General features: G+C 39.0%; 1 protein-coding gene across 1 annotated transcript in view; it reads right to left on the bottom strand.

Annotated features, from left to right (window-relative positions):
- The window catches only part of CASK (calcium/calmodulin dependent serine protein kinase), a 377,556-nt gene that overhangs the window by 231,470 nt on the left and 122,077 nt on the right, over nt 1–24,009 (bottom strand). Inside the window, exon 3 of the mRNA XM_052662816.1 lies at nt 982–1,087. Within this exon, the coding sequence (XP_052518776.1) occupies nt 982–1,087 (106 nt within the window). The remainder of the gene's footprint in view (nt 1–981; nt 1,088–24,009) is intronic.

Below are 24,009 nucleotides of genomic sequence, written 5' to 3'. Positions count from 1 at the left end.
GCCAACAGCTCATGAGACACTCAGGCCCTCAGTCTGATAGCATACTTCCAACAACCATGTGAGTGAGCTTGGAAGCAGATCCATCCCCAACAGAGCCTTAAAATGACTTTGACCCTGGAAAATCCCTGGATTACCACCTTGTGAGAGACCCTAATCAAAGTCACTGATTAAAATTTTGAATAGTATGCCACCCCATAAGGCTTGATGCAGTCTCTTTGGACATAATCATCCAACCAGCTATGAAACTACCCAATTGTACTACCCTTAGGCCACATTTCTCCATCTTACTGACAAAATTTTTGTGAGAATCATGTTGAGTGGCTCCTCAAATCAAGACTTACTGTTATCTACAGAATATTCCTTGCCAATATGGTGACTGCATTAAAAGAGGAAGTCTGTTAGTACTTGTTTTTAGTTGCTTAGAGAGGCTTGCTCGGGGCTTCCCTCATGGCTCAGCTGGTAAAGAATCTGCTTGCAATGCAGCAGACCTGGGTTCAAACCCTGGGTCAGGAAGATCCCTTGGAGAAGGAAATGGCAACCCAGTCCAGTATTCTAATGCCCGGAGAATCCCATGGACAGAGGAGCCTGGCAGGTTACAGTCCGTGAGGATGCAAAGAGCTGGACATGACTGAGCGACTTCACCACCATGGAGAGGCTTGCAACATGGAGGCCTCTACTCTCAACTCAATCCTTTTCACTAAGACTCCTGTAGTCAGAATAGTATCTTTGGGACCTCCTATTCTTCTGAACTCCATCTCCTCCGTTTTCCACTTCTCTAAAGTATGCTAAAAATGTGAGGTAACCAAACATGCCCTTAGCCACTGTGAACCTTACAGTGAGAGGTTCCTTTTATTCTTATTACTTCAGGTCGTTCTGAACAGATGTGTTCACAACTATTTTGAGATTTTAAAAAAGTGTCAGCATTATCTAAGATGAACATCGCCTAAAGCTAATGCTTAAGAAAATAAAATGCACACTCACAATTCAAAAACCATGTAAAGCATTCCATCTGAGCTATATGTCTCCAATAATTCTACAATGTGGGGATGTTTCAGCATATGACAGATACTGGCTTCTCGCTTTAGATCTGAAAAACAAGCACAGAACATCTTGTTAGGCAGAATTCAAAAGACAATTCGAGTGAATGATGAATGAATGGATGGGATCTATGGTAACATGAAGACTTCTCTAACTATAGAGATGAAATCCCCCATTCAAACAAAGCTTAACTTTTTGCCCTTTGACATCTTTGTCAATATAACTTTTTAATATTTTTGCCAGCTTAAATCAATATACAAGTCAGCTATTATTAAGAAATATAAATAACACAACTAAATACTTAACCCAAACTCTTGTAAACAGGTTTCAAAATGTATAACTCTTTCTTGATCAGCTAATAAACAACTCAATTTGCTGTCTTGAATTTTACTTTTCTGAGGTTTCCTTAAATTGCCTAAGGATATGATGTTTATTCCTTAGCCTAAAATCTAGCATTTATAGACACACATCAGGGAAGTTACATGAATAGAAGGCAAAACAAAACAAAACAAAACAGTAAAGGTAAACAGAAAAGGCACTACTCTCAATATCAAAGTTGGAACTTACTTTACATCATCTATAAAATGTGTTGGATAATTCAAGACACTATCTTCACAATGTTATTTTGAAAAACAAATTCAGATAATGTAGGAAAGACTGCTGTGTAAGTTACACAATACTCTTTGAAAGATAAAAGTGTTAATATCCTCATCGTCATGATCATCACCATCACACAAAAATAGTTTGGGCGTAAGTGTCACTAGTCATGTCTACATGGAACAAGATAATTAAAGCCTTCCTGTGTTTCACCTGCTTGGAGTTTCACCTGCTTGGAGATGAATAAAATCCAATGTGACATTTTTATATTTGGAAGTAGAAGGGAGATAGGTAAAAGAACCAAGGTTAAGGATATACTGCACAAAGCAGAGAGATAACATTATCTCCTCTCTGGTTTGTTAACTCAACTTAGTCTTAGCAACAAGAGCAATGGCCACAGAAGGAAACTTAGAGGATTCACAGAAGGTATAAATAAGGAAAAGAAGTCAGTAAAGAATACAAAAGAGAAGCCACCAAAAAAGGAAGAATCAATAATACAATATTAAGAAACTCAAGAAAATGGGGAAAGTAAGGCATAAGTAGTAAGAGAAGGGAGCTTCCCTGGTGCCTCCTGCCAAGGCTGCAGATGTGGGTTCGATCCCTAGGTTGGGAAGATCCCCTGGAGAAGGAAATGGCAACCTACTTCAATATTCTTGCCTGAGAAATCCCATGGACAGAGGAGCCTGGCAGACTACAGTCCATGGGGTTGCAAAGAGTCAGACACGAATTACTGACTAAACAAGAGCAAAACTTAAGAGAAGGCTGAGAAAAGGCTGTAAGAAAGATTCAACCAGGAAAAGGCCATAAATGTTCTGAGTAAGATCAAATTCCGTGGAAAGGTCAGATTCAAACTCAGGATGCAGACAATGATGATATAACAAATTTAGACTGATCACCTCTCTCACTGGTCTAAGTACTCAATATGATTATTGTCATTTAATGTCCCAACAAGCCTGCAAGATAAGTATTTTAGAGATGAGGAAACTGGGATTTTGAAACCTGTTCAGGATCACACAGCGATTACAAGGGGTTGGTTTTGAGCCCTGGCCTAACTCCAAAGTCAGTCCTTCCACGATGCCAGGCTGGGTTTAGACATGATCCTGGTAGTAGGAAAGGAATAGCAGGGTCAAAGAAAGTTTGATTTTTTTTTTTTTTGGTCTGTTTTTGCTGTTGTTTTAAAGAGAACACTGCATTTTTAACCGTCAGTGATGAAAATCCCTTAGGATCTGGAGTCAGAAAACTTGGTGCTGGTCCAGACTCTGTCATTACTATTGCCAGCTGACTGCTAACCTCTATAAATGCTTTCCTTATGGCAAATGAAATGGGGACGGTGATATGACGCAGGACCTGCATGGTCTACAACTTCAGAGGGCAGTGGCAAGATTCTAATGAGAAAACAGATGGGAAAGGACTGTGTGGAGTGCAACAGTGTGGGGCTGAAGGGGTTAAGGTGGTTCGGTGTTCATTGTGGAGAAAGAGATGAGATACACATGAAACATGGCCTCTATCTCCAGGAGAGGACAGGTGTGAGTAAGGTGTGGCTTTTTGCGCTGGGGAGTCATAACTACGAGGAAGACTTTTGACAAGTGCACTAGAGGACCAGGCTGAAGCCAGACAATATAAATCAGATGCCTGCAGACTTTTTTCTCTCCCTTTAAGATTATTCTGCCTTCTGATTCTATGAAAAGCTTAGGAGTTCTAGTACTGGTTTAATGTTTATCTCCAGCTTTTCATTTTATTAGAAGTGACCCTTTTCATACCTTCTCCTTTCACCTTAGTTTCTCTTTCCACTTCTTTCTATTCTGATCAAAGTCTGATTCTATTCAATGCTCTGACATCAGAGTCAAGAAGTAAATGGAGTGTTTGCCACAACAAAAGTGGGTTTTTTCTCCTGTTTTCCATTTACTTTAAATGTTGCCCCTTTCATGTAACTGCAATGTGTTTCAGCCTCTGTATTCAACATTTGACATGTGCCACACTTGTTATACTGAAAGATCATAGAAGAAACAGATGCTCTAAAGACCTCTCCATTTGACACACACGTCTCCTTTGGTATATGGCTGAAAATGCTTATGGTCTAGTCTCTTCTAATCCACCCTCAAAAATAAAGGCAGGTTTGCTGGGGACCCTGTCTTCAAAGATTAAAACACTTTAAATGTCACTGGACCTGTCAGTAAAGCATCTGCCTGCAATGTGGGAGACCTGGGTTCAGTTCCTGGGTTGGGAAGTTCCCCTGGAGAAGGAAATGGCAACCCACTCCAATATTCTTGCCTGGAGAATCCCATGGACAGAGGAGCCTGGCAGGCTACAGTTCATGGGACCGCAAGAGTCGGACATGACTTAGCGCTTATCTTCTGACATTTCAGGGACTAAAACAATGATTGAGCAGAACAAAACTAACAACATAAAAACATATTGAAATTATAAGGGCAATGATACAAAATATGGCTTATATCTAGGATAACTAGGCACCATTTTCCATAATTCAAGTATCAATTAAATGGGTGTATTAAATAGCCTGAAAAGAAAAATCACAGTTTACAAAACACAAATGCACCATCTATGCATTCAAGCTATAGATTCCAAGAAGCTAAAAATATCTGTTTAGATGTGAGTGTGAATTAAAGACTGTTATTAATTCCTTGCTGATATAGCAAACTAAAAAAGAGTATTTTCCTACAAATCAGCTCATGAAGTAGAGTAGGAAGGAATTTGAAAGTAGGTGATAATAATATGATTTGAAATTGTAATTATCTGACTGCTCAGAGATACTAGCTTAGAACATTCCTTTGAGTGACCTGACCCAGGGTTACCATGGTGCTTTGAAGATCTACTTTATCTTTCATGACTGAGAACTCCTCCACTCTGCCTTGTATTTTTTCATTTTGCAGGGAAATTTTTAAAGATTTAAGGAAGAATCTACTTCTATGTTTAGTGTCCCTATATTTAATTATGTGCCTATATTTTATCAATTTATTTTCTTTTAAAAGGGGCCACTAGTAATACGGAAAGTGATATTTGATATTCTGACCAAAACTGGAGAAACACACTTAAACTGAATTAACCCACTATATGGCATAATAAGTTCAGGCTATCCAATAACAGTAGAACAACTATGTCCTCCTGGGTCTACTTTTCAGTCTGCCCCTCAAATAAGGGAGAGTTATTTAGGAAACCTGTTTCAGGTGGTTTGTTTTAAGAAGTATGAAAAGTATGTAGCATTCATTGTTATAATACTATTAATTGTTGTTGGAAAAGGAGAATTTTTCATACTACTTTTTAAAAGTCAGATGCTGCTTTCAGAGCCCCACGACTCTGCAGCAAGCTAATTTGACCATGGGTCAAAAATAAGTTGGGTATTTACCAATGTGACTGAAGAAAGGAATGCTCTCTGACATTCTTAGCACTGGAATGGCGATCTCATTCTCAATGTCTGAGCTTTAAAGGTCAAATTTAAGAGTTAGCTTTCTCAGAATCATTCAGTAAGGTTTTAGTTTAGCATCATCCAAAAGAAATACAATGCAAACTTCACACACAATTAAGATTTTTTCAGTGGCCACATTAAAAAGAAGGTGAAATTTAACAGAGTCTATGATGCTTTTGAACTGTGGTGTTGGAGAAGACTCTTGAGAGTCCCTTGGACTGCAAGGAGATCCAACCAGTCCATTCTGAAGGAGATCAGCCCTGGGATTTCTTTGGAAGGAATGATGCTGAAGATGAAACTCCAGTATTTTGGCCACCTCATGCGGAGAGTTGACTCATTGGAAAAGACTTTGATGCTGGGAGGGATTGGGGGCAGGAGGAGAAGGGGACGACAGAGGATGAGATGGCTGGATGGCATCACTGACTCGATGGATGTGAGTCTGAGTGAACTCCGGGAGTTGGTGACGGACAGGGAGGCCTGGCGTGCTGCGATTCATGGGGTCGCAAAGAGTTGGACACGACTGAGCGACTGAACTGAACTGAACTGATGCAATCCAATATATCCAAAGTATTATTGTTGCAACATATAGTCACATGAAAAAGTATTAATGAAATATGTTACATTCTCTTTGTGTACTAAGTCTTTAAGAGCCAGTGTATTTTATTCTTATAGGACATTGCAACTAGGAGCAGTCACATTTCAAGTGCTCAATAGCCGCATGTGGCTAGTGGCTAACAAACTGGAATGGTGCAGCTCTGGATAGATTGACTTAATTCTTATCCTCTCTCAACTGTGAGTTTGTCTGCATATCTTACACAGCCATTTGTAAAGTCATTCAGTCATTCCAAAAAGAATCTAAACTCAAACACATTAAAAAAAACTGAAGTATAGTTAATTTATGTTATGTTAGAGTCATACAGCAAAGCGATTCAGTTATACATATATGTATGTGTGTATATATATATATATTTCTTTTCAGATTCTTTTCTATTATACGCTATTACAACATACTGAATATAGTTCCCTGTGCTATACAGTTGGTCCCTGTTATCTATTTTATATATAGTAGTGTGTATCTGCTAATCCCAAGCGCCTAATTTATCTCATCCCCCTGCACCCTGTTATCCCCTTTAGTAACCATAAATTTTTCTTCTATGTCTGTAAGTCTATTTCCAAACAGAAGTGAAGTTGCTCAGTCGTATCCGACTCTTTGCGACACCATAGACTGCAGCCTGCCAGGCTCCTCTGTTCATGGGATTTTCCAAACAGATGTGTTTTTAAAAAGCACTTCCACAGAAGGAAACGACAGCTTTTAGTAACCCAAATCCATCACTTACTGACTAAATCCGGAATTTCTTCACTATTGTTAATCAAACCCTTTACTGGTTTCAGTTCAGTTCAGTTGCTCAGTCATGTCCGACTCTTTGCAACCCCATGGATTGTAGCATGCCAGGCTTCCCTGTCCATCACCAACTCCTGGAGTTTGCTCAAACTCATGTCCATCAAGTCGGCGATGCCATCCAACCATCTCATCCTCTCTCATCCCCTTCACTTTCTGCCTTCAATCTTTACTTGTTTAGTAGCTTTTAATTATTTTATCTGGTCGAATCTACGAAACACTCAAAAGGTAGTCAACATCTGCTGAATAGCAGCCCTGTGGACACTTCAAAATTTACTGAATGATCTTAGACCATCCAGTGCGGTATCTGGGATTTTTAAGTGTTCCTCCATAATTCCTCATTTAATAGTTGTAATAACCCTGTGAGGTAAATATGTCTAGTTTCACTTTACAGAGGAAAAAACTGTGCAGTGAGATACTTAGGTTGCTGAGATCACAGAAGTAGCAATGGCTCCTGGGGCTACCTAGTTTTTATATGTTCCCTCAAGATCCAATCATATAACAGTTGTAACACTGATATGGTTGATCAACTATCAAGACTGCTACAGAACCAGCTTTATTTCAGCTGCACTGTCACCAGTGATGATCAGAAATTAGACACTGATTTTTAACTGACAAATACTTAAGTATTCTCACTTGTTTCCAAAGAATTTCCAGGTTGTGTTAGAAATTCAATAGTTAAAATTCAGAGCTGACCCAGGCTCCAACTGCACATAAAGAATGCTCTAATCTAGCCATAAAATAATTGGGACAAGGATTAATGTGTTCGTTTGAATCAATATTAATAACAAAATAACTAAATGAAAGTCATTATTGACTCAACATTTTTTCCTTGGCGAGCTGAAATTAATGATCATGTGGTATTTTAAGAAAAGGATCCAAGCAGAATCTTGGAAAGATTATAGCAGCCAAGTTAAATGCTGCTGCTGAGCTCCACCTTTATCTAATAACCAGTTTGAAGACTGAAGATCCCAGCTGCCTTTGGCAATAATATAGGTCAGGCTGGCTTTAATGAGGCCATCTTCCTATAAATCAAGAAAATTGACCTTCTCAACTAGAGGATGACCAGAGGCCTAGACAGGCCCCCATACCAATTTGAGTTAAGGGGAAACTCATTATTTCTTTGATCTTCTACACATTTTACTAGCACATTTTTATTATCTTTTTTCACATACAATGAGAAATGCAAGCAGCTTGTAATTTCTTTGAATTCTTGCCCATTTAATACAATCTTACAGCCTAATATCTCACCTGTTAGGTGCATGAAGAAAAGCAGCAGCATACCATTAATTGAGAATGTTTGACTAGTGCAAAATTTGTTCTTAAATAGGCAGATACATCAGTTAGAAATCAATATCAACTTCACTGTTGTTTAGTCGCTAAGTTGTGTCCGAGTCTTTGAAACCCATGCACTGTAGCCTGCCAGGCTCCTCTGTCCATGGGATTTCCCAGGCAAGAATACTGGAGTGGGTTGCCATTTCCTTTTCCACGGGATCTTCCTGACCCAAAGATCAAACCTGTGCCTCTTGCATTGGCAGGCGGATACTTTACCACTGAGCCACCAGGGAAGCCCCTTAACTATGTTAAGCATTTACAAATTAATGATTTTAGCAATATATTTCCCAAAGAATTTTGAGTTCTGAAAGTGTAATAAATATATTAAAGCATCCTGGCCAGTTGAATACCAAATTTAAACTAAATTCAACACTATATTTGAGGTATTATCAACAACTATCAGCAGTAAATTATAACAAAGCCAATTACTGAAAGGACTGCTGTCTCCCTTTGCATTCTTCATTAGGATGAGCTTGCTAAGTATCATTTATTTCTAGGGACTTGCATTTAAAACAACTCCAGGTCGTTCTTAATCAGTATTGAAGGACTATAATTCATTTAGCTTGTTAATTAGATATTAATAAAGATACAGGTCATCAGTTCAATGATCTTTATAATATTTATCTTCTGAGGTGTTAAAATGTTCTGAAAGAAGAGCATGTGCTTAAAAACTATCTATATATAGAGCCAACGTTAGGTTCAAATGTAACTCTGAGTCATCTATTTAAGGAGTTACTCAACCATGAATTTGGTGAGGATCTGTTCTGAACTAATAAAAATAGAAAGATGTTAGTTACATGGATAAAGGAAAAAAGCAGAGGTGACTGAAATCCAAACAACATAAAGTTTCAGCATTAGAGCTTTTCTCAAATATATGAATGACCATGATTACAAACATTTCACACATGACAAAAGTAGAAATATAATGTTTTAACACCTTTAGAAGGTATAATTCCTCTGCTGCTTTTTATTTGGGGAAAATGTAAACCAAAAAAGCACACCCGTGGTAGATTCATGTCAATGTATGGCAAAACCAATACAGTATTGTAAAGTAAAATAAAGTAAAAATAAAAATTAAAAAAAAAAAAGGGAGAAAGATTGGGGCATTTTACTATTATAAAACCCAGACACTGGGGACTTCCCTGGCAGTCCAGTGGTTAAAAAGTTCTCCTTCCAATGCAGGGGGTGCAGGTTTGGTGCCTGGTTGGGGAGCTAAGATACCACATGCCTCAGGGCCAAAAAACCAAAACATAAAACAGAAGCAATACTCTAACAAACTCAATAAAGACTTGAGGGGGAAAAAAAAAACCCAGACATCTATTTCAAAATGGTACTCCTTTATGAAAGAAAATTGGAGAAATATCAGTTTATGCTTCAATTACTTTTCAATATTAAAGTATTGAAAAATATGTTAGGAGCTAAAGGAACTTTGTGGGATGACAGAGTGTACTATATTTAAACTCATCATATATACATATTAGAACTCTTTGGACTGTACACTTAAATGGATTCATTTTATTCTGCATAAAGTTTTATTCAATAAAGTTTGAAAAAGAAAAGTGTATTGCAATAAGACAGGAATTCAACTAATAAGTATCAAGTAAAAAAATGTTCACATACCTTGTATTTTACATTTTCCTAATTATGCCATCTATATAGTTTTCCCCCATTATCTGAAAGTACAGTGTTTCTATGAAACCTCCTGTAAGCCAAAATGGCATAAAAAGACGATGAAGTTACTTTTTTTCATAAAAGCAAAACCTATCTCCAGATTTTTTTTTTCAGTTAGTGAAAACTGGTACTAATGTAGGTCTTTTGTAAAAGCAAAGTGCTATGAAGTAAATTTTTTAAAAGTGGGAGATATGTGTATTTATGTTCTATTTTTATTTACTTCCAGCTGAGTTCAACAGGGATATGTGGTAGGAGATGTTGCCTCATGACCTACTCCTGCTATACCTCTTTCTTCCACGATGGGGCAAGCCCAGGAAATACTGCCAGCAGGAGCAAAATTCTCCCCAGGAAACAATTGACAATGTATAATATACAAATAAAAGAATGACTGAGGCTGAAATTCTCCATGGCATAGTGAAATAACTATCATAGTTTTTAAAAATAACATGAGTTTCCTATATCCAGCAGTTGGATACTTCTGTCAACAAATCTCATGATAGGGAAAAAGAAAACGTATTAGTTAAAAAATAAGTAACAATGAATGGCACTTATTCTGAAAAGGATCAAGAAAAACAACTAGCTAATTATTTTGATAAACAGCAGCTTGAAATAGGAGATTATGCATAACCCTGCAGACTCACAGCCACAACTGCCAAAATTAAATCTTTGTTTTGTTGGTGTACTGCCCAAATCCAGACTTATATAGATAGTTGCAAATGGCTAAGAGGTATGTGTAACTTAAATAGTTCACCTTTTATCTTTATTTTAAAAAAACTAATGAAACAGCTTCAAAGAACAGTAGTAGAATCAAGGACAGCAGCTAAATGTGGCAGAGAGGAGAGGATAGTTTTTGTACAGAGTGGAACTCTGGACTAGAGAACCAGGGAATTCTGAAAAGGCCATATTTCTCCTTGTTTTAATAAAATTTTAAGTAAACAGTATACTGCTTTGCCCTTAGAATAAACTATCTTCATTTAATCCTCTCCACAAAACCAGGAGGCAGCACACTTAAGTATCTGAAAATGTGGCAGCTCTCTACATCGGCAATTTTTTAACTTATTTGTGGCCAGAAGCCATTTTCTACATCTGCTATAGTGATACAGATTTTGTAGAAAAAGAAGGAAAAAGCTCAAGGGATTGATCTAGATACTGATGCCCAAGGGCATGAGTTTGAGCAAACTCTGGGAGGACAGGGAAGCCTGGTGTGCTGTAGTCTATGGGGTTGTGATGAGTTGGACAGGACTTACAGACGGAACAACAACAACAAAGGATAAGATGATCATCTAACCCGTCTCAAGGTCACAAAAGCACAATAGTGCTCAATAGAGACTGGAAAGCTACAGAAACTAGTGCCTCCTTGTACACCTGCATAATGAGCACAATTTGAGGACAATCACTACTTAGATTAAAAAAAATAAGCATATACCTTATATTATTTTACAGCTTCCCTGGTAGCTCAGATGGTAAAGAATCTGCCTGCAGTGCAGGAGGCCTGGGTTCAATCCCTGGGTTGAGAAGATCCCCTGGAAAAGGGAATGGCAACCCACTCCAGTATTCTTGCCTGGAGAATCCCATGGACAGACCACGAGGTCGCAAACAGTTGGACACGACTGAGTAACTAACATTTTCATGTCATATTATTTTAGCTTCTACGCCAAACCTAGCACTTTGCTGTGTGAAATGCATGAAACTATCACAAAGTGTTTTTCTTCCTTTTTTGAAAAATTACAGAATGTTCTCTTGGGGACATTCCATGTGGTCCAATTTCTTGTTTCCTATCTTGATATCAAAATAATATAAATTGTTTACTTATTAGAGTATAATGTTTAACACATAAAATAGGTATACTTTATGCTCAGGGGTTTGCCTGTTTGTTGTGGGTTGAATGTCAGAATATGTATTTCCTTTCTCTTTAAAGAATGTACATTTATAGTCAACCAGTCTTTTTTCTTGACTTTTTTCTCTATAGCTCCTTTGCCATTTCATTGGACTTGGAATGGGTAAAACATAAGTTTCCTTAAAAGTTGAGAGAGAAACAGAAGCTTCTGGCATCTGATTCTCATACAGTTTAGTGCAATCCCAGCGAGGCAGAGCCAGTGAAAACAAGGAAAGGAAGTTAGGTAGGGCCTTAATCCCTGTTCACTTAAGGCTCACTTGTGACCTAGGTGGTGTAGTGGTAAAGAACCCATCTGCCAATGCAGGAGATGCAAGAGACTGGGGTTTGATCCCTGGGTCAGGAAGATCCCCTGGAGGAAGGCATAGCAACCCACTCCAATATTCTTGCCTGGAGAATCCCCATGGACAGAGGAGCCTAGCAGGCTATAGTCCATGGGGTAGCAAAACATCGGACACAACTGAGCACACACAACAAGTCTAATTCATGTCTTAGTAACATGGGAAACAAATACAAATAATACCTTATTCAGGTCATTCTGCTGCTGCTGCTAAGTCACTTCAGTCATGTCCGACTCTGTGTGACCCCATAGATGGCAGCCCACCAGGCTCCCCCGTCCCTGGGATTCTCCAGGCAAGAACAATGGAGTGGGTTGCCATTTCCTTCTCCAATGCATGAAAGTGAAAAGTGAGTGAAGTCGCTAAGTCGTGTCCGACTCTTTGCGACCCCATGGACTGCAGCCTACCAGGCTCCTCGGCCCATGGGATTTTCCAGGCAAGCGTACTGGAGTGGGGTGCCATTGCCTTCTCTGTCAGGCCATTCTAGATAATAGCTTATTTCATATAAGTGACTTTTCCAGAAAGGGTGCCAACGTGTCCTAGTTTGCCCAGTTCTTTCCAGTTGTAGCACTGAAAGTTCTGTGTCCCAAGAACTTGCCCTCAGTCCCAGGCAAACTGGGATGTTGGTCACCTATTTCCTCAGATCTGGCACTTATCCTTTCAAATGCTAACACTCTTCTGCTTGGAGGCAGTTATGATATAATAGAGCAATAGATATGTAGTCAAAAGGCCTGTGTTTAAATCTTGGTGGCTGAGATGGTAAAGAATCTGCCTGTGATGTGGAAGACCCAGGTTTGATCCCTGGGTCAGGAAGATCTCCTGGAGAAGGGAATGGCTACTCACTCCAGTATTCTTGCCTGGAGAACCCCATGGACAGAGGAGCCAGGCAGGCTACAGCCCATGGAGTCGCGAAGAGTTGGACACGACTGACCAACTAACACTTACTTACTTTCTATCACTTAGATGTTATAACTCTGAACGTTGGTTTCATCATCTATAAAATGAAAAGACTAAGAGAATAGCTACCATACTGGTTGTAGTTAGCCCTGGGTGACTGTGAAAGTGCTTGCCATGGGGCATGACACAGAGCATGTGCACCATAAGTTGTTTCCTTTCCCTTTGACCATTTTTGGTGGAAATAATTCTCTTACCTTTACCAAATGTCAGTCAAACCAAGTTTGATGACAAGAAGTTGGCAACATGAACATCTAATAACTGAAACACACTACTACATAGTTCTAAACCTACTCTTACTTTTAAATTTTTCATCTACATTTTTTTGGGAAACCGCTTAAAACAGTTTATAAGGAACCAAATCTGAAGTTGACCAAAGAATTATTTGTGTGTGTGGGGCGGGTGGGGGGCGGATAGTAAAAAGCAGGTACAGTTGAGTGTCTAATAATGAGGACACTGGTTTTTAAAAAAAGAAAAACAGAATCCACATAGCTGCGTATGTGTGGCCCACTGACTACTGGCATCATTACTCTTCTAAACAGTCCTTAGAGTCATCCTCACATCAACTACTACTTTTCTCCCACTTCCATATGCAGCTGCCAAAACCTGTCCATTCAATTTCTGTAACACCTGTCAAAACAATCTGCCCCTTCCTGCACTTAGCCTAGTTTCAGCCCTCATGGATTCTTGTCTGGATCACAGCAAAGATCTTCTAATGGGTTTCTCTGCCTCCAGTTCCTTCTTTTCACTCTACTCATTAAATTGTCATCATTGTTTTTTATTCTAAAACAAGTATTCAGTTCAGTTCAGTTCAGTCGCTCAGTCGTGTCTGACTCTTTGCAACCCCATGAATCGCAGCACGCCAGGCCTCCCTGTCCATCACCAACTCCCGGAGTCCACTCAAACTCACGTCCATCGAGTTGGTGATGCCATCCAGCCATCTCATCCTCTGTCGTCCCCTTCTCCTCCTGCCCCCAATCCCTCCCAGCATCAGAGTCTTTTCCAATGAGTCAACTCTTCGCATGAGGTGGCCAAAGTACTGGAGCTTCAGCTTTAGCATCATTCCTTCCAAAGCAATCCCAGGGCTGATCTCCTTCAGAATGGACTGGTTGGATCTCCTTGCAGTCCAAGGGACTCTCAAGAGTCTTCTCCAACACCACAGTTCAAAAGCATCAATTCTTCGGCGCTCAGCCTTCTTCACAGTCCAACTCTCACATCCATACATGAGCACAGGAAAAACCATAGCTTTGACTAGATGGACCTTAGTCGGCAAAGTAATGTCTCTGCTTTTGAATATACTATCTAGGTTGGTCATAACTTTTCTTCCAAGGAGTAAGCGTCTTTTAATTTCATGGCTGCAGTCACCATCTGCAGTGATTTTGGAGCCCCCCCAAAAATAAAGTCTGACACTGTTTCCTATCACTCCAAAAACCTTCATGGATGTCCATTCTATCTACCAAGATGTTGTAATAATCCCTCAGCTCCATGTGGGAAGCCTTTCCAAAATGATTTTTAAGTCAAACAACTTAACTGGGGTCCACAAAGCTATTTAGCAACATAACTGGAAGAAGAACCCAGTTATCTTATTTCTTGGGTTTCCCAGGTGGCTCAGTAGTAAAGAATTTGCCTGCCAAGCAGAATGCTCTCTGTGCTTCCTTCTCTGTTGAAAAACGCCAACTCATCCATTCAAATTCTACTCACACTTCGCTGCAAAGTTCTCCTCAACAGTCTCCTCAGCTGAGGTAGGCACACCCTGCTGTGATCTCACAACAGCTCCCCTATACACAACTCAGTATTTCAGTCTTTCCCAAACTGTGCTAGTGCTGGTGAGTTATATTCCCGCTAACACTGCTGGAAGGCAGCACCAAGCACACATAACTCACTCAACCAGTGTCTATTATGTCTTCTCTCTCACATCAATTGTATGTGTATCATTGAATCAGAGAGTGCTGGAAATGGGACAGTAAGGGAGCCATCATCACACGCTCCTCTTCATCCTCACATTTTACTCCTAAGGGAAATGAGGTGCTGAAGTCACACAGCTAGTTCACAGCACAACTAGAAAATGAATTCAGGTCTCTGATTCTCAATCTTTCCATTACCCTATACTCTACTGGAAGAGAACTCGAGAAATCTCCAAAATTTCAGACAATCTAGTCCAGGTAGCACATACATACTGATTAAAGCATTTTCAGAAAATGACCCAAAAATGCCATCTGTGTGAAGATACTTGTCTGCTAAGGTTCTTTTGTATATTGTATTATAACTTAAAATGAAAAACTTCAAGGTGCTACTGAGTGCACTGGCTTAAAACAAAAGTTACATCTGCCTAATATTTCTATGTCACTGTAAAGTGTATGCCCTGCATTATTTAACATTACAAATTACATGGCCAAAAAAAGTCTTCTCTTGAAAGAATGAAGAAAGAAAATGAAACTGTTAGTCACTCAGTCATGTCCATCTCTTTGCAACCCCATGGACTGCAGCATGCCAGGCTTCCCTGTCCATTACTGACTCCCAGAGCTTGCTCAAACTCATGTCCATTGAGTCAGTGATGCCATGCAACCATCTCATCCTCTGTCGCCCCCTTCTCTTCATGCCCTCAATCTTTTCCAACCTCAATGTCTTTTCTAATGAGTCAGTCTTTACATCAGGTGGCCAAAGTATTGGATCTTCAGTTTCAGCATCAGTCCTTGCAATGAATATTCAGGATTGATTTCCTTTAGGATTGACTGGTTTGATCTCCTTGCAGTCCAAGAAGTCTTAAGAGTCTTCTCCAACACCATAGTTCAAAAACATAAATTCTTTGGTGCTTTATCCTAATAAAGGTTAAATGATCACGTAATTCCAAAAGAAGTATATGAAAAGAGCACATCTAATTGTCTTCCACTAGAGGACACTAAAGATCATATTATAGCTAGTTAGGCAAATAATATCACCAAGATCTCTGGCTACAGACAATAATATTACTGCTCTTGATAACATACTACACAGATGAGACGGTTATTTGCCTTTGACATGTCTAAAAGCAGTAACCATTATCTAACATTTTTGGAGTCAGTCTCAGAAAATATATGGACTCATTTAACCCTCACAACAAGCCTAAGAGGTAGATGATCCTCACTTTATACATGAGGAATCTGAGGCAGAGAGCAGTTAAGTCACTCACTCACAGATGCAAGTTATAAATAAGCTCTTTGTAGGGACTTCCCAGGTGGGGTGAGTGGTAAAGAACCCGCCTACAATGGAGGCTTAAGAGACGTGAGTTCGATCCCTGGGTTGGGAAGATTCCCTGAAGAAGGACATGGCAACCCACTCCAGTATTCTTGCCTGGAGAATCCATGGACAGAGGAGCCTGGTGGGCTACACTCCATGCGGTCACAGAGAGTCAGACACGATTGAAGAGACTTAGCTAGAAATATAGAAGCTGAAATATAAAGTCTTGATTAAAGTTAAATCAGAGCAAAGTTCAGTAATAAAATCCTCACTTCAGTTCAGTCGCTCAGTTGTGTCCAGCTCTTTGTGATCCCATGAATCACAGCATGCCAGGCCTCCCTGTCCATCACCAACTCCTGGAGTTCACTCAAACTCACGTCCATCGAGTCGGTGATGCCATCCAGCCATCTCATCCTCTTTCATCCCCTTCTCCTCCTGCCCCCAATCCCTCCCAGCATGAGAGTCTTTTCCAATGAGTCAACTCTTCACATGAGGTGGCCAAAGTACTGGAGTTTCAGCTGGCGAGTCATGGTGGAGAGGTCTGACAGAATGTGGTCCACTGGAGAAAGGAATGGCAAACCACTTCAGTATTCTTGCCTTGAGAACCCCATGAACAGTATGAAAAGGCAAAATGATAGTATACTGAAAGAGGAACTCCCCAGGTCAGTAGGTGCCCAATATGCTACTGGAGATCAGTGGAGAAATAACTCCAGAAAGAATGAAGGGACAGAGCCAAAGCAAAAATAATACCCAGCTGTGGATGTGAATGATGATAGAAGCAAGGTCCGATGCTGTAAAGAGCAATATTGCATAGGAACCTGGAATGTTAGGTCCATGAATCAAGGTAAATTGGAAGTGGTCAAACAGGAGATGGCAAGAGTGAATGTCAACATTCTAGGAATCAGTGAACTAAAATGGACTGGAATGGGTGAATTTAACTCAGATGACCATTATATCTACTACTGTGGGCAGGAATCCCTTAGAAGAAACGGAGTAGCCATCATGGTCAACAAAAGAGTCTGAAATGCAGTACTTGGATGCAATCTCAAAAATGACAGAATGATCTCTGTTCGTTTTCAAGGCAAACCATTCAATATCATGGTAATCCAAGTCTATGCCCCAACCAGTAACGCTGAAGAAGCTGAAGTTGAATGGTTCTGTGAAGACCTACAAGACCTTTTAAAACTAACACCCAATAAAATCCTACTATCTTTCAAAAAATTCTCAGTTGAGTCTATCCAAGCCACCTGATTATATCTTTGAAAACCTAGACTGCTATAAGGTACAGAATCATTAAAAATACAACTAGGTAGGGCTTCCAGAATGGCTGTGAGTACAAGGAAACCTCTCCCATAGAGAGACGAATATGAAGCAGGCTAAAATTAACAATCATTCAAAGTCTCTGGAGATTGATCAAAAGACTTACAACATATTGAGAAGCAGTTATTAAATAACATCTACAGAAACTCAATAAGGAGAATGGGAGGCTGTGGCATTCAGGACTGGGACTGAACCTGTGTCCCCTTAGCTCTGTCTGAGGAGGACCTGTTCAAAGGGGCTCAGCAGCTGTGTGCAGATCAGCTTCATGAGGTAGCAAAGCTGTTTGGGGTGGATCTCACAGCTGGTGAACCTCAGCATATCCCACTTTTCATGGTTCCATGCTGTGGAAGGCTATTTTGAGTGGCTGGTAGAAGCTGGATGGCAGTGCCTAGTTGCCACTCCCAAGTCCAGCTAAATCCAGATTTATCTGGGCAGGGTAGCTGGTAAAGAGTAGTTAGTCCCCCTTTCCTACACTGCTGGAGAGCCACAGAGGTGGGCTCGGCAGCCCAGTGGCAGCTGCAATCTCCTTCAACTTTCTAGGCCAAATAACTTGTTCAAGACAGTTAGCATCTGGTGAACAATGGCAGATATCATCCTCCTTGGCTCTGATGTGGAAGATCCCTATGGAGCGGTAGTAGCAGCCAGAAGGGAACACACCTCCTCTCCTTGCAACCTGCACCTCCGCCCCCATACAGCTTGCTCCATAGGGAAGATCTGCGTAGAGTAGCCAGCGAAGAGGAGTTTCCTTTTCCACCATGCTCTTGTTCCATAGATAAGATTCTGCCCAGGGGAGGGTATAGCAAGCCTCATAGGCTAGCAAATCTCCTTCCCCTGACAAGGGGCTCAACTTTAACTAGATCAGAATATGGAGTAAGTTATACCACAAGGCATTGTCAAAAACAATAGAGCAATCACTAACAATTAGTACAATATGATGCCAACAGAAGTAGATCATCTTAATGGGAGATCCGGGAAGAGCGGGTCGAAGGAGCCCAGTTAAAGCCAGAGTCATTCCTAATAGTCAGAAAAGTTTTGCACATTCTCAAGGCTACTCCCTCTGAAGAGACCTACCAGAGGTTGCACTGAACCAACAAGCCACTAAACAAACAAGCAAACAAGAAAGTCCTGGAGTACAGGAGGGCTGTTCATATCTAGATCTATTGTAACAAAAAGTTGAGACACACAAAAGACAGGAAAGAGCCATCCTTGTACATTCTTACAGGAAAGAATGATCCTTGTACATGTGTTCTTAAAAGCAGAAAATAGAAACTGCCTTAAGGAGGTCCAGATGTTGGACTTATCAAAAAACCCTCAAACTTGCTACTATAAACACATTCATAGAACTAAATGAAATTCACATTTAAAGAATTTTTAAAAGGTGTTACAAAAATGTCTCATCAAATAGAGAATATCAATAAAGAGAAATTATTTTAAAAAGAATAAAATTTATACTCTGCTGTTAAAAGTACAATAACCAAAATGAAATATTTACTAGAGAGGTTCAAAAGTAGATTTGAGCTGGCAGGAAAAAACACAAACTTCAAGACAGATTATTGATAGAGATTATAAAATCTGAAGAATATGGAAGAGAAAAGAATGAAGAAAAAATGAACAGAGCATCAGAGAAATATGAGACAACATTAATACACTAATATATGTATAATGGGAATACCATAAAGAGAGAAGAGAAAAAAAGACCTGAAAAATATACTGATGAAAAGATTGAATAAATAAATTGGGGAAAACAAACCTCCCAGATAGAAGATATTCAAATACTAACCAAGTTATCTGATTCTGTTCTTTAAGATTTCATGAACCTGTTTCTCTGTGTCCATTTCAATTGCCACTTGGAAGTTAGTTGAGGTCATCATTTATCTTGCCCAGATTATGGCAAATCTCATCCTTATATTATAGTCAATTTTTTTCTAAAACTAAAATTCAATCATACTTGACTACCAGTCCCCTACCCCACACTCAAACTCCATTCCCCTTAGATGTAGCCTGGCCCATTTAGAGCTTTTCAGAATCACCACAGTATTTATTTTAAGAAGAGGTTCCTGGCCCACATCCCATACTTACTAGATTGGACTCACTGAGGGAGGAGGCCCAAAACCAATCAGTGCTTTTAAATAAGCACCACCCTCACTCTCCTCTCCCACAATTCTTCTGAACAATGAAGAATGAAAACCATAGTGAATGGGCCTCTGCTTATGTCTTTACCCTTAGCTCTCATTGCTCCCAGAAAGTTTCAAATGGTGATCATGATATGACCACAGAGGGCTATATTGTAGGAGACGGTAACCAGAAATTCATACAGTATAATAAATGAATGTATAAAATTATTTAGGGAATCATAATTCCACTGTATGAATAAACAAACCCTTAATTCCATTGAAACATGGTGGTCTAACTGGATGCATTTCTCTTTTACCCCCTGAAGCCCAATTAATATTTCAGTAAACACATTAAAAAAGACATGGACACACAAAGATAAAAACAACAAGAGAGGCGGCAACAGCACACTAGATGAGTAAACAAACTCTTAGATGGTAGAAAGTAAACGGATAAAGTTAGCAGATCAGAGAAAGCTGAAATCCCAATGTGGCCACCATTAAGATGTGACTCTCAATCTCTTACTCCAGGGATTGTGACTGACTGAGAATCCCAGGCAAAGCACTGTGAATCTGTCACTGTGTTCCCATCACCACCACGCTTCTCGCAGGTTACTCTCAGTCATGACTGAAAGCAGCAGGACTATTAAAGCAGGCTCATTTTTATTTAGCTATGGGACTCTGAAGGCTCATATTGGCTCAAGGACTCCCAACAGGCTTCACCAAAACTTTCTGGAAATGGCACCTTAGTCTAAGATTTTTCCTGCTCTTTCTCCTCCAAAGGACTCAGACCTGCATAACCTGTGATGGTTCTCTCAGTCTCCTTAGGCTCCCTCCCCTTTTCCACTTACAGGTAGTTTTCCAATTAATTTCTTGCATATCTAATCCGTTCTTGGTATATGCTTTTTGTAGAACCTGAACTCACACACCAAGCTTACACGAGGCAAGACAGTAAGAAGTATGCTCCGAAGTCTACCAAAATGCTCCCCGAAAGGTTTAGGAAAAGGAAGCACCATGTATCTTTGAAGCCAGGAGTCTACAGAGGAGCAGACAATAGAAGGATTGGCTGAACCTTTACAGGAGTAGTTTGACCCTAGACATCCTCAACGAAGCAAATTATTCCTGTCTTACTCTTTGGAGACTTGAGACACCAGACTCAGTTCAGATCAAGATGAAGTGTTGTATCTCAACAGGAGGACTAACTGTAAAGTCTATGTGTTAAATAAATAAGCATGTTAAAATAAAGACCCTTACCTTCTTCCCCAACGTGGCTCCTGGAACTACTGCAATCAGGCTTAGAAATACCTCCCCATTCTGTACACACAGCCCTAGCCCAAGATACAAGATTGAAAGATTGTTCTCTGTTAAGCCAACCTGCTTAAGAACAAAAGACCTACAGATACTGACATCCATAGGGCTCTTGAAAAATGGTTCAGTCCTTGTAATTAAGTTACTCATGTACATAGAGTTTCCAGGCAACTGGTTAAGACTTCTTTCTTAAAAATAAAAGAAGAGCCAAGGATCATCAGACATTTGAGGAAAGCCTCTAAAAGGTAAGAGACTAACAAACAAATAGGAAGAAAATATTTCTGGGGAAACCATTACCAGGATAAATTAAGTAAATAAAATAAAAAAAAATGTACTATTCTGAGATAAATAAGAATGATATGAAATCTATGAAACAAGAATATGAAACTATATAATACTAATAATTTAAAAGGGGTACAAAATAAGTTCTTAAAAATAGAAAATGAGAGCAAAAACAGGAGATTCAAATAGAAGGGCTAGAAGATCAAGTTGAATAAACATCTCAAAGTAGAACAAAAAAACAGAGAGATAGAAATAGAGAAGAAAAGGTTAGAGATAAAGATCAATCCTATGAGCCCTGACTCTCATATTATTTGAATAATAGCAACTCCAAAACTGAAGAAGAGAGAAACTGGAGAGAAGGAACTTATTTAAGAGATAATACAAACAAATTTCTCTGAAGAACCAGTTTCCAGATTTAAAAAGGTTTCTAAGAACCAAACACAATGACTTTTAAAAAGGCTGACACTAAAGCCCAGCATAGTGGTATTTCAGGATACTAAAGAAAATATCATTAAAGTTTTTAGAGAAAGAGAAAAAGGGCCAGGTACTATTCTAAGTGCTTTATTTTTGTTGCTTACCTACTCTTCTCAATAAAACTAGAGGTAGGTAAGGTTATTATGCCCGATTTTTAGATGCAGAAACAGGCACAGGGAGGTTATGAGACATTCCCAAGCTACACATCTGATAAATATGATATGAACCCAAGCTGTCTGATTGTATAGCATATGCTTTTATCCATATGATATACTTCCTCAAAATTCTAAGAGCAAGCTACTTCCAATGTAGAATTCTACATCCACCCAAACTATCAAATTGCTGAACAAAGACTTTTTCAGATATCTCAAAAAATATACCTTTCCTCCAGAAGTCACTGAAGAACATACTCAACCAAAATGAAGATGAAAACTAAAAAGGAATAGAGGAGATCCAGGAAACAAGAAACAGGGAAACAGCACAGATAAAGGATGAAGATAATTCCCATGAGGACAGTCCAAAGGCCAAGACTGCAACCAGTGAAACAGATGAAGGACTCAGGGAAGGAGTTCTTTGTTGCCAAAAAAAATGTGATAAATTATCTGATGGGGATAAATGTAAAAAAAAAAGTTATATATCATTCAGTGGGATACTCTGGGGATGAATTAGCTATAATACATAGAAATTAAGTAATGATAGAAATAAGTCAACAGCTTACCCGTGGTACAAGAAATTGCACAAGAAATATAATTAATGCCTCAAATATGAATAATGTCCTAAACATGGGGGAAGGCAAGGGAGGAAGGACAGGAAGGAGCAACATAAGAGAGCTATTAACACATCTTTCATAATAGTAAGTCAATAACTGATAACATCCGAAACTATAAAGTCAAGAAAAAGAAATATAAGCATATGCTGTTACAAAAGAAACAGCAACAATTGCTTACAGTGGTTGCCTTAGATAATAAGCTGGTAGTGCTGGAATGAATTAGGACAGCAATTGCCTTTTGCTGTTATTAAAAGTAGTGTGATTTAATGTTTGAAACCTATATGGGGACGTGGGTAAACCTATGGCTGATTCATGTTGATGTTTGTTAGAAACCAATGCAATACTGTAAAGCAATTATCCTTCAATTAAAAATAAATAAATGATTTTAAAAAGTAGTATGATTTAATGTTTAAAACCTATATTTGGGTAAAGAATTCATCTGCAATGCAGGAGACACAAGAGACATGGGTTCAATCACTGGGTCAGGAAGATCCCCTGGAGGAAATGGTAACCCACTCCAATATTCTTGCCTGAAAAATCCCATGGACAGAGGAGCATGGAGGCTGTGGTCCATGGGATTGCAAAAGAGTTGGACATGACTTAGCAACTAAACGACCACTACCAGGAGACATAGTAGAGACAAGGTGGGTGAAATTTTGAATATTTAAAAATTAAACAGAATAAAGACTACTACAAGGAAAAAGTGCTGCTTGCTATAGTACACAAATACATTAAAGATGAGGAACAAATATAGCTATCTTTTTTTTAGAGTTTTCATTTATAAAGTATATAGTGTACTTTGCTTATTGTTGCCTTACCCATTTCTTGGGCTTCAAGGTGCACTTCATTTTATAGGGCATACATAAAATGTACCTTAAGAAAAAAGTATAACAATGATTTTCAAGCGATTTGGGAAAATAAATATTCAATTAGCTGCATTCTCCCACAAATTCCCGATGGCATACTGAATTTTAGAATTGTTGGGGCTGGGTGCAAACATTTTCTTACACAGTTGTCAATCCACCATTTGCTGAGTATTTATTTATATAAATACACAGAGATCCACACATTTAAAATACAACTGGACAAAAAAAGACATAGAACAGAAAAGAGGAGGGTCCAACTGTGAACTAGGGTCCTTAGGAAGTCTATTTTTCTAACTGAAACTACTAAGGTGACACAAGGGATCTCTAATAAACTTGCTTTGTAAGAGTTGAACACCAGTCAAGGCTCTCTTCTTTGGGGGGGAATTGTTATTTTACATTTACAAATTATAAAGCTTCTTCTACAGCATAACAAAGCTGATGTGATGTGCTGGAGCTGAAAACATATCATCACCAACAAAAGGAAGCAATCTCAAGCTGCTTTGTTTTTTGTTTAAACTTCATTTATTAGTCAATTTGTTGTTTGTTCTTCTCTATAATATTAAAAGAAAAAAACCTTTTGGTAAAAGAACAGAAATTTTAAAAAGCATTATCTAAATCATGGTAAGACTCATTCAGGTCTTGGATACTGTGAACTAAATGCAACGCTTGTTTTGTCTTATAGATTGACAGCTTTCCCACTTTAACATAAGCACTCATTTCATACTATCTTAACTTAAATGTCATTTGCTCCATTGGTAATGGAGTACTAAAAACCACAATTAAAATTGTTTTTTTCTCCCTGTTTTATTTCTTGGTTAATTGCAAGGTTCAAAGAAATCACTTGAAATAACTCCCTTTTAAAATTCTCAGTTTTGCTCATTTTTGTGCTCTCTTTAAAAAAAAAATATGGCATGGGTCTTATTAATGTCATTAGTTGTGATGCCTGCTGAGAGAAAATGCTCATTTCGTGAGCATGGAATCAATTTTCTGAATTAAAAAGGTTTTTGTGAGGG

The sequence above is a fragment of the Budorcas taxicolor genome, chromosome X (genome assembly GCF_023091745.1).
Source record: "Budorcas taxicolor isolate Tak-1 chromosome X, Takin1.1, whole genome shotgun sequence".
Lineage (NCBI taxonomy): Eukaryota > Metazoa > Chordata > Mammalia > Artiodactyla > Bovidae > Budorcas > Budorcas taxicolor.
Note: the sequence above shows the minus strand (reverse complement) of the source record. Positions and strands in the feature narration are given on the sequence as shown.